At 40.3% G+C, this 11,668-nt stretch overlaps 1 protein-coding gene across 1 annotated transcript; it reads left to right on the top strand.

Annotated features, from left to right (window-relative positions):
* Positions 1-11,050: 11,050 nt before the first annotated feature.
* On the top strand, positions 11,051-11,275 carry LOC105808046 (uncharacterized protein C14orf178-like; the record flags this gene model as incomplete). Its single annotated transcript, XM_012641640.1, has 2 exons — positions 11,051-11,098; positions 11,180-11,275. Coding segments are annotated over 2 exons (144 nt in total), but the record flags the coding sequence as incomplete, so codon positions are not given.
* Between the last annotated feature and the right edge of the window lie 393 nt (positions 11,276-11,668).

Genomic DNA, 11,668 nt, shown 5'->3' with positions numbered 1-11,668 from the left:
TGGCTTACTTCACTTAGCATAATGTCCTCGAGGTTCATTGATGCTGTGGCATGTGTAAGAATAATTTCCTTTCCTTTTAAGGCTGCATAATAGTCCATTGTATGTACAGATGTACACAACACATTTCGTTTATCTATTCATCCATCAGCAGACACTGGGGTTGCTTCCACCTTTTGCCTATTATGAAAAACGCTTCTATGAACATGGGTGTACTAATGTATGTTTGAGTCCCTGCTTTCAATTCTTTTGGGTATATATTCAGAACTGAAATTGCTGGATCACATGGTAATGACATTTTTAATTTTTTGAGGAACCACCATACTGTTTCCATAGTGGTTGCATTATTTTACATTCCCACTAACAGTGCACAGGGGTTTCTATTTCTCTACATCCTTGCCAACAGTTATTGTGTATTTTGTTTTGGTTTGGTTAAAAGCAAAAGTTTTTCATTTTGATGAGGTCCAATTTTTCAAATTTTCCTTTTATGGATTATCCTTTGGTGTAAAGTCTAAGAATTCTTTGTGTAGCCCTAGACCTTGAAGAGTTTTCTATGTTTTTCTAAAAGTTTTAAAGTTTTACATTTTACATTCAAATCTGTCATTCATTTCAAAATTTTTTTTTACACGGTGTGAGATTTAGGTAAAATTTTTCCTCTTCCATGCAATTAATTTTGCATCTTTGTCAAAAAAGTTTGACCTTTTTGGTTGGGTTTATTTTAAGTTTCTCTATTCTGTTCCATTGATCTATGTGTCTATCTTTCCATCAATTCCACATAGTCTTGATAACTGTAGCTCTATAATAAGTTTTGAAATTGGATGGACTGATTCCTCCCACTTTATTCCTTTTCTTCAAAGTTGTTTTAACTATTCTAGTTCCTATGTCTTTCCATATAAATTTTAGGATAATCTTATCTGTATCTATTTAAGAAAAACCTTGCTGAGATTTTAATAGAAACTGCATTAAGGCAGGGTACAGTGGCTCATGTCTATAGTCCCAGCACTTTTGGAGCTGAGGTGGGAGGATCACTTGAGGTCAGGAGTTTGAGACCAGAGTGGGCAACATAGTGAGACCTTGTCACTACAAAAAAAAAAAAAAAATTAAAAAAAAAAAAAAGAAGAAACTGCATTACAATTGTATAGGAAGCGAAAAAAAAGCCTGGCATGCTTACCCATAGTTTTGCTTATTGTGTTCTTTCTTTCATCATGATGATCACAATTCCTTCTCTCACAGTATCCTTTATGTTTAGACAACATCCTTTAATCCTTCTTTTAGGACAGGTCTGCTGGCAACAAATTCTCTTAGTTTTCTTTATTTGAGAATGCCTTGATTTTCCCTTCATTTTTTTTTTTTTTTTTTTTTTGAGACAGAGTCTCACTCTGTTGCCTTCCCTTCATTTTTGAAGGATATTTTCACTGAATGTAGGATTTTGGGGTGACAGTTCTTTTCTTTCAGTACTTGAAAAATGTCCCATTTCCTTCTGGCCTCCATGGTTTCTGATGAGAAATCTACTGATATTCTAACTCTTTTTCCCCTATGTGTAACGTGTTGTTTCTCTTTCACTGCTTTCAAACATTTTTTCATATCTTTAGTTTTCAACATTTGAATATGATGTCTTGATGTGGATTCTTTTCCCCCATTTGGAATTTACTCAGCTTCTTGAATTTATAGATTTATGTCTTCTGCCAAATTTGGGAAGTTTAGCCATATTTCTTTTACTTTCCAGTCTTCCGTCTTCTCATTCCAGGACTTTGATAACATGAATGTTAGCTCTTTTGTTATAGTCCCACAGGTACCTAAGGATCTGTTGATTTTCTAAAGTCTATTTTCTATTACTTAGATTGCATAATTTATATTGCTTTTATCTGAAAGATCACTAATTCTTTCCTCTGTCTCCTTTCATTTGATCTGCTATTGAGAAAAAATTTCAGTTATTGCATTTTTCAGTTCTAAGATTTCCATTTACTTCTTTTTTATATCTTCTGTTTCTTTACTAAGACTCTATTTTTAAAACTTATTTTAAGCATGTTCACAATTGTTTGTAAAAACATTTTTACTGTGGCTGCTCTAAAATCTTTGTCAGATAATTCTCACATCTTTGCCATCTTGGTGTTGGTATCTATGGCTGTCTTTTTCATTCAGTTTGAGATCTTTCTGGTTTCTGATATGATGACTGATTTTTTATTGAGACCTGGATGTTTTGGTTATTATGTTATGAGACTCATTTACTTAAACCTTCTATTTTAACCAGCTTCCTTTGTACTTCCTCAGCAGGAAAATGGCGAAGGTGCTGCCAGGTATGGGTAGAAATTCAGGCTCCCCAGTTGAATTGCACTGATGTTCAAGGGGCTGCTCTTTGTTACTTCTGGTTGGCAGTGAGAGTCCTGGCCTCCTGTTATGCCTCAATTGATATTTTCCTGTCTGGGAGATATAGCAATGCCTTGTTACTGCTCCCCATGTGGCCCCCATGGACATCACTGGTGGAGCTGGCCTCATTACTGCTGGGTGGTGGTCAAAGTCCTGTCTCTCCACTAGGCCTTCTCTCACATCACCCCAGCAGGGATGGAGAGGGCTACTTCCTTAGTACCAGGTGGGAGTAGAAGTCCAGGCTCCCCAGATGGTATCATCTGACACCATGGCAGGAGGGAGGACTTGTCACTGCAATTGGAGAAGAGAAATCCTGGCCTCCTCCTTGGTCTTCTTTGACAGCACTCTGATGTGGTGACTGGGGGCTTTCCTGACAGCTTGGAGAGGGTGGAAGTCTATGGCCATCACTGATCCTTGCTGGTATGGTGGGCTGGGGCACAATTATTTGTAATGGTATTTAGCTACAGTAGAGTACTTATTTTCTAAAAGTTTTGTGTCTTTCCAGGCTGCCCCCTTGCCGTTCCTTTGGTTAGAAAGAGCAAACGTTTGTTAGGGCTCTTCTTGTCTGTGCCCGTTGGTGTTTCTGGTGGTTGGCTCCCCCAGCACTCAGGCTGGGATATATGAGGCAAACAGAAGCCCCAGGGAACTCACTGTCACACAGTTCTTTGAGTCCCAAGGTCCCTAGTAGTCTGTGTTATTTTATTCACCTTTTAGACTTATAGTTGTTTTATGCATAAAACAAACCAGGGGGTTTTATTGTATGTACTTAGTAGGAGGAAGAGAGAAAATATGTTTACTCTATCTTCCTGGAAGCAGAAGTCTCTATAAACTTTTAGAAAGTTTAGCTTATTTAACTACTTGCCCTGTATTCATGAACAGACTCAAAGAGGTTAGGTAATGTGCTCAAGAGCACGTTTTTTGACCTGACACCACACAGCTTATACAATCCCACCATGTTTCTTTGCCAATAACAGTACCCACATTCATGGAACACCGTTGCATCTCTGTCACTGGTGGTCAGTTCCTTCTATCTATCTATCTATCTATCCATCATCTATCTACCTATCTCATCTCTCGCTCTAATAAGTTTATATCCACATTCTGTGGACCCCTTTCTGTGTATGTCCATGCTGTTGCCATCCCATAATGGTCTGCATTGGATAGTCTTGTCTTTACAATGGGGACTTGCTATTACAGTCCTATGCTGACAGCCAGCACACCTTCACAGATGAGCAGAGATTCAGGCTTCATAATAATAGTTAGTACATAGCAGAATCTAACACTCCCATGTGACATATTTTAGTTAATATCTCTTTAAGGTAGTTTGTCTATTTCAATAAAAAAATTCTTTTGGATTTGTTAGCTAGAGCCAGCAGGCACCAGGGCCTAAGCCTGTCAACACAAAGCAGAGGGTCCACTTGCCAGGCCCATTTTCTCTCTCTGGTCGGGCATTGGCAAAACCACTTGGAGAGACTATAGCTTTGTCATTGGCCCACTCAGTGAAGGTGCCAGCAGATGGCCTAAAGCATTTAAATGCCTGCCTGATGTAGTGGAGATTAAATTTCTGAATAAAGATGTTCAACATTTTATTGGTCTTGGCTTTAATTATCTTACATTGTAATGGGAGAAAAGCGAGAACCTTTAATTTTCCATTGGTGACTGTCATTATGCAGGCCTCTCCAATGCTCGTTGGAGAGGGAGAAACTGGTTCCAGTGATCACTGGAGCAGTCTGGGGCCTCTCTCATGAATAAAACAGGCCATGTAATTGCAGTGACACAGCCAACACACCCATATATATGTAGAATCGATGCTTATTATCCTGTCAATTAAGACAGAAAATTAAATAAGATTTTAGGCTTTCTTCCTGTTAGTAATCCACCACTCGCTAAGAGGGTCTGGAATCTCTTTGGTTAATCCATGGGTTCTTAATTTAGGATTTTAATGCCTACAGAGTGAAGAATTCAGGCAAGAACGCTCAGCTCAGCTTAAAGAGGTTTGACTGTAAAACTAAAGGAATTGTTCACCCTGACAAGGAAACGCTCATTTGCATTTTCCTGAAATGACAGCTTATGTGGGGAAAGGACTTGCGTTCAAAGTGATCTGAAGGGATTTAATATGTACATTCAAAGTTTTAATGTTTTTTTCTAAAAATAAATGACACTTACATGCTTTAAAAACCAAACACATAGAAAGGTAGATGCTGAAAAATTTCATTCCTATTCCTGTGTCCCATCTGCCCAGCTCTGTTTTTCTCCCAGTTATAATCACCTTAGTCTGAAGCAGTCGTAAAGTCTGAATTTCTTTTCTCACGAGGAACTTCCATGCATGGTTTTCTTGCAGAATCAAGACACTTTTAAGTCCTTTAGGGGATAAGGCACAGCTTAAATGAAGACATAAATTCATACCTATAAAGCCAGGTATCCAGTGGAGACATGATGGGGCGATGGTTTCATTCCCTCCCCTGTACCTGTTGCCCGATTTCTAATGAGCCATTTTCTGTGTTTCTGAGGGTGGGAGAAGTAGCTCTGCTTGGCTCCATAACTGGCAGTGTTTTGAGCCCTCACTATTGTCCTGGTGGAGTTCTTGGCTGTCCCCTCTTCTGGCCCGATGATTAGTCCTTTCCTAACTGCTCTGTTACAAGTCCATTTGTATCTGGTCCTGCCTTCCCCCAGGGAACTGGAGTGCTCAGTCTTCACTCAGACCTTCATTTTTCTCAATTTGTGTCTCCTGCACATGGCTTTTCAAACCCAGTGGAAGTTTTTTCTTTGCTGGTGTCAGAGTTTGAGACTAATCTGCACTGAAGAAGTAAAATACAATATGCTATAAATTTCTACCAGTGCTTCTGTGTTGAAGAGAATATGATTTAACCTGGACAGATTTGGATTCCCAGAATACCAGATAGATTTTTTTTAGAGCTTTTGTTTTACTCTATTTTGGATCACATTTCTACCATAGTGTGCATATGGGGTTTTAAAAAAATATTGTGTTGATGAGATTGTCCTTTTAAAACTTAAAACAGCTGGCAATATGTATTCCTTGTGGCATGTTTGAAATTGGAAAGATACGAATAAAGATAACCAAGTTGTAAACAGAAATATCCAGTCTTGAGCCCAGCAGAGATATTAATACACTGAAGAATCTATATGGGGGGTTCTGATTTCTCTAACAAAAAATACGTTCTCTTGAGAGCTGACTTAGGAAAGAAGGCATCCCCAAGTTTCCTTGAACTCCCCAGCACTTGTCATGATAAATTGTTACACTGCACATCTGCCTGAGCAAATCCCACTACCAACTTTAAGTTGCTAAGCCCTTTGCAGGTTTCAGGGAATACAGAAGACCTACAAATAATATCAAAATAAGAATTAGCTGATACCTGGGTTACCTTTGCTTATTATTGACACTATTGATCTGCAAGAATCCCTGTTTCTTCATGTATTTTGAGGTTTCCTCTTTTCAAATGCCCACTTTAGAATGAGTGTTACTTTTGGGTGGAACACATTGGAACAAATTTTGGAACCATTTCTTCATGAATGCATGAGTTAGAATAGACTCCTGCTTTTTATATATGTTCATTTATCCATCTGTTCATTCATTCATTCACAGAGTCAGTCCTCATTAGGTATCCAAACCAATACAGGTTGAGTGCCAACTGTGTGCTAGGCACTGTGCGAAGAGCTTGGGGCTACAGGTGGGTCCCCACCTCTGTCGTGGTCCCATTTTAGTGGGGAAATGTACAATAAACAAACTGAACATTCCTGGTTTTGATAAGAGAATCTGACACATCGCTATGGGGTAGCATGGCTTGACAAGTTTAGGTGGGGAGCAACTTTGGGTTGAGGGATCAGGGAAGGCCTCTCTATGACATTTGAGCTGAGTCCTGAACAACAGAAGGGAAGAGCTGGGGAATGGGCATTACTGGCAGAGGGAATGGCATGTGCAAAGTTTTGAGACATGGAATGGAGGCCACTGGGGCTGGAAAAGAATAATTAAGATGCTGAGGGGTGACCATACTGGGAAGACAGGGATTTATCCTGAGGGTAATGGGGAGTTGTGAAAGTGTTATAGATGTGTTAGAAAGTGGAAAATGGATCATGGTGAAGGATGGATCAGGGTGGTGGAGAACAGGTGGGGAATTAGGTTGGAGACTGTTGAACCGGTTGGCCTGTGATGAGAATCAGAAATAAGGCATTTGAGCAAGGCCTGGTGGCTCATGCCTGTCATCCTAGCACTCTGGAAGGCTGAGGTGGGAGGATTGCTTGAGCTCAGGAGTTTGAGACCAGCCTGAGCAAGAGCGAGACCCCATCTCTACAAAAAATAGAAAAATTAGCTGGGCATGGAAGCGCACACCTGTAGTCTCAGCTACTAGGGAGTCTGAGGCAGGAGAAGGGCTTGAGCCCAGGAGTTTGAGGTTGCTGTGAGCTGTGATGATGCTACTGCACTCTAGCCTGGGCAACAGAGTGAGACCCTGTCTTAAAAAAAAAAAAAAAAGGCATTTGTACCAGAGATGGTGGGAGTGTGAAGAAGAATAAGGTGACAAGTTTTATACCTTATGGGATGTGAACATATGGGAGAAGAAAGGACTAAAATGACCCCTAGGTTGTTGGCTTGGATAACTAACTATGGAATTGTTCGAGGTTCTCTGTGGTTTCTAGATGTAGAGGAAACGGGAGGGGTAACAGGCTTGCTGAGGATAGACAGGTGAAGGGGAGGAGGAGAGTACGTGAGTAGAAACTAAACGGCACAGGAACTTCCATGGAGACACCCAGGAGGCAGCAGAATAAAGCCTCTTGATGGTTTCTCCTGATCCATGTAAAAGGCCTGGGCTGGAGACTGAGATTTCAGAATTCCTTCATTCAGAATTCATTCCCCAGGCCCCATGCTAGCATTCAGGGACACTAAGGCGAATAAGACACTCGTCCTTTTCTCCATAAAATCTTTGTTTGGAGCCCAGGAGTGAGGGAAATGAATGGTCACAGAAGTGTGTATCATGCACTAAAGTGCATCCAAAAGGACAAGCAGCTCACTCTGTCTGGGAGGTCCAGGTGGCTTTGTGGAGGAGGACTCTTTCAGCTGGCTCTCAAAAGAGCAGTAGGGGTTAACCTGACAGAGAAAGGCATTCCAAGTAAGAGGAGCAGTATTTGCAAAGGCACAGAGGCTTGGAGTGCAAGGTGTGATTGGCACGTGTGTGCACGCAGGTGCTCATGCGTCTGGGAATGTCCCAGGGAAGTGGCTGGAGCTGCACCAAAGCCCTAGAGTAGCTACTGTAAGCTCATGTGGCTCCCGGGGTCAGGCAGGCATGGGTGAATGAATAAGGGTGGACGGAGGGAAGCCGATAGGAGAGGTGGCCCCTTCAACAGCCTGGAGTGTGCTGGTCCCCTCCAACAGGACCAGAAGCCACACAGCTCCAGCCAACAACGGCCAGGGGGGAATGTATCAGGACTTCTGAATTTTCTAAGGAAGTATAAAATATAAACCCACTTGAATTGTAAACACTGACCCTCAAGTCAAAATAATTTTAAAACACTGTGGGCCAAATGAAACACATACAAGCTGGGCAAGGCTGATGACTGGCAACCTCTGCACTATCAATAAAGGGGTTGCTTTCATACTATTTTTCTGCTAGGTCTGCTGGGTGGTATAGAACTAGTTACAGCCTGGCTAAAGTCAATAAACTAAACCACTGGATTACCTGGTAACACTTCCAGGGGCACCAGAGCACAGCAATTCATTTCCCCAAGTGTTAAGTGAATACCTACTGTGCACTCAGTGGTGTTCTTTCTCAACTCTTGAAAATGTGCACAAAATCTACACTGACCCATTATAGCTGCACTGCCCAATTTAAGTTTCCATTTAAATTAACTAAAATTAAGAAATTAATTCCTTAGTAATACTGGCCACATTTCAAATGCCTAATAGACACATGTGGCTAGAGGCTCCTATATGGGACACTGTAGATACTAAACATTTTAATCATTGTATAAATTTCTATTAGATAGTGCTGCTGTAGATTTTAAATTGCAGGTAGATGGAGAATGTGTCACCTTTGTTCATTGCTATATTTGGGATAACAGGTACATAGTATTGAACACACAAGTGCTCAATAAACATGAATTGATTGTTTAATAGGCTGAGATGCTGTTCTGTGAGGAGAGGCAGTTTTATTCAAAAAATGAACTGAGGCAGTATATTTATGTGTAGATACAAAACATTTTGTAAAAACCTATTTTATATGCATTTTTCTCAAATCTAATTCTGTACTGTCTGTGTTATTTCAGATGGGAATGATCTGAAACACTTGAAGGATTAAATAGTTTTCATGTTTCCTTGGCAGTCCTTACCCCAAATGGTTTCATGTTCCAGAATTTCTAAACAGTTGTGACTAAGCAAGTGGAGACATGCTCAGGCTTGGGGGCCATTGTTCTGTAGTTGTATGTTTGCAACAATGTGTAGAGTTGGCGTACTTCCTAAAAGCCTCCAAGAATGAGGAAAGGCACAGCATTCATCCAACAAATACAAAATGCTTAATAATCATGCATTGCCACTGAGGGAAATAGCCTAAGTGTTTAAGAGCTTCTGTTGTGGATCAGAAAAATCTGAATTCAAATCATGGCTTCAAACACTTAAAACTAATAGTATCAAAGCTCTCATTTATCTCAGTATAAGAGATCACAGTATAAGATCAGTACTATTGTTATTCTCATTAAACAAAAAAGGAAACTGAGAAATAGGGGGTTTAAATTACTCTCCCAAGATGACGCAGCTGATAATTGCTAATAATCGTGGTGGAGTTGTGATTAAAACCCAGGTAGTCTGACTCCAAGGTCAGTTCTCCTAACCACAGTACTACCATGCCTCTGATCTTTGCCAAGTTCACTTAACTTTCCTGTGCCTCAGTTTCCTCATCTGTAAAATAGGGATAATGCTACTCAACTCACATGATTTGCTGCAAGGATAAAGTTCTTGGCACAGTATCTACCAGCTACTGTTGTATTTGTTTACTTTTAAATAAGGGAATTCATTAAACATATAAAATCATAATCTCATAAGATAAATGCATTTAAATAACGAGCCTATAATATGTTTTTCACCTATCAGATTGGCAAAAACAAATGAAAAAAGATAATATTTCAGTGAGGGAAGTGGGTAAAGAGGTACTCCTATACACTGCTAGTGGGAGTGTAGTTGATAAAACATCTAAGGAGGGTGTATTAGTCTGCTTAGGCTGCTATGACAAAATATCACAGGCTGAGTGGCTTAAACAACAGGAATGTATTTTGTCACAGTTCTGGAGGATAGAAGCCCAAGATTAAGGTGCTGGCAAATTTGGTTCTTTGTGAGGGCTCAGAGAGCTGCCTTCTCACTGTGTCCTCCTGTGGCCTTTCTTCTGTGCTCAGGGAAGAGAGAGAGACATGTTTGGTGTCTCTTCCTCTTCTTGTAAGAACATCAGTCCTACTAGATTAGGGCCCCACTTTTACATCTTCAGTTAATCTTAATTATCTCCTTCAAGGCCCTATCTCCAAATACAGTCACATTGGGGGTTAGGGCTTCAATGTATGAATTTTGGGGAAACATGATTCAGTCCTTAACAGAAGGAATTAGCAATTTACTATCCTGATTAAGAATGCATTTGTCCTTTGACCCAAGAAAGTCACTCCTAGGAAATTATATTTTGGATGTATTTGTTAACATGCTCAAAGATGTATGCTCAAGAATATTCACTGCTGTGATATTTGTTGTAGTGGAAGATTGATCTAATAGTCCAGGTGCCTTTTAACAAAGTATTAACTAAATCAGAAGTCGGCAAACTTTTTCTGTAAAGGCCAGATAGTAAATACTTTAGGCTTTGTGGGCTACACAGTCTCTGCCATTGTAGTGCAAACCCAGCCATTGATAATATGCAAACAAATGGCCATGGCTGTGTCCCAATAAAACTTAATTTTCAGAAACAGGTGGTTGATTGGATTTGGCTTGTGGGCCATAATTTGCTGATTCCTGGTCAAAATAAGTTATGGTATGTCCACACAAGAGACTACTATGCAGCCATTAAAAGGAACATCTTTAAGATATCTAATTAAGTGGAAAATCATGATATCACCAGGAGCTATAGGGTGTCTACCATATGCCACGTGCTAATCTAAGCATTTTACATGTATTTACTCAATATTCACTGTTTCTCTGTGAGGTAGCTACTATTATAACCCCCATTTTATAGTTGAGAAAACTAAAACGCATTAAGGAACTTGGTCAATTTCCCACAACTGATAAATGGTAGAGCCAGGATTTGAACCAGGATCTAAAACCCAACACCAAGTTCTCATCCTACCTGCAGGCTGCCTCCTAGAACAGTGTATATAGTGAGCTATTCTTCATGTATATAAAAAAGTGGAATTATATCAGTGTTTCTCAACCTATTTTGCATTAACATCTCCTCTCAGGAATCTTTTTAGACATTTTTTTCCTAATGGCCTGCCAAGAAAATTTTAGTATCACAGATATCCAGTATATGTATTTAGGTACTGCTTTATACATAAAGAGTAAGATTTTTCTGCCCTCCTTGCCCTAAACTAATTTTTTTTTTTTTTTTTGAGACAGAGTCTCACTGTGTTGTCTGGGCTAGAGTGCCGTGGCGTCAGCCTAGCTCACAGCAACCTCAAACTCCTGGGCTCAAGCGATCCTTCTGCCTCAGCCTCCCGAGTAGCTGGGACTATAGGCATGTGCCACCATGCTTGGCTAATTTTTTTCTATATATTTTTAGTTGTCCAATTAATTTCTTTCTATTTTTAGTAGAGACGGGGTCTCGCTCTTGCTCAGGCTGGTCTCGAACTCCTGAGCTCAAACAATCCACCCGCCTCGGCCTCCCAGAGTGCTAGGATTACAGGCATGAGCCACTGCGCCCGGCCCATTTTCTAACAGAGGTTAATATCATGGATTGGAAGAAGTGTCTGTTTTAATCATCATTATCAACTACTGAGCAGTTTAGGAAAATCTGCTAAGAAATTTACTTACGTTATATCATTTTATCCTTTACCGGTGGGACAATGTGGTAGGCAGAATAATGCCCCCCACATAGATATCCACAGTCTAACCTCCAGATCTGTGACTATGTTATTTTACATGGCAAGAGAGAATTATGATCACAGATGGAACGGAGGTTGCTAATCAGGCAACTTTAAAATAGGGAGACTATCCTGGGTTATTAGGTGGGCCCAATGTAATCAATCACAAAGCTCCTTAAAAGTGGAAGAGGGAGGCAGAAGAGGAGGCCAGAGCGATACCATGTGAGAAGAAGTCAACATGCTGTTA

Source organism: Propithecus coquereli, unplaced genomic scaffold (genome assembly GCF_000956105.1).
Source record: "Propithecus coquereli isolate 6110/MARCELLA unplaced genomic scaffold, Pcoq_1.0 Scaffold1, whole genome shotgun sequence".
NCBI classification, from domain to species: Eukaryota; Metazoa; Chordata; class Mammalia; order Primates; family Indriidae; genus Propithecus; species Propithecus coquereli.
Note: the sequence above shows the minus strand (reverse complement) of the source record. Positions and strands in the feature narration are given on the sequence as shown.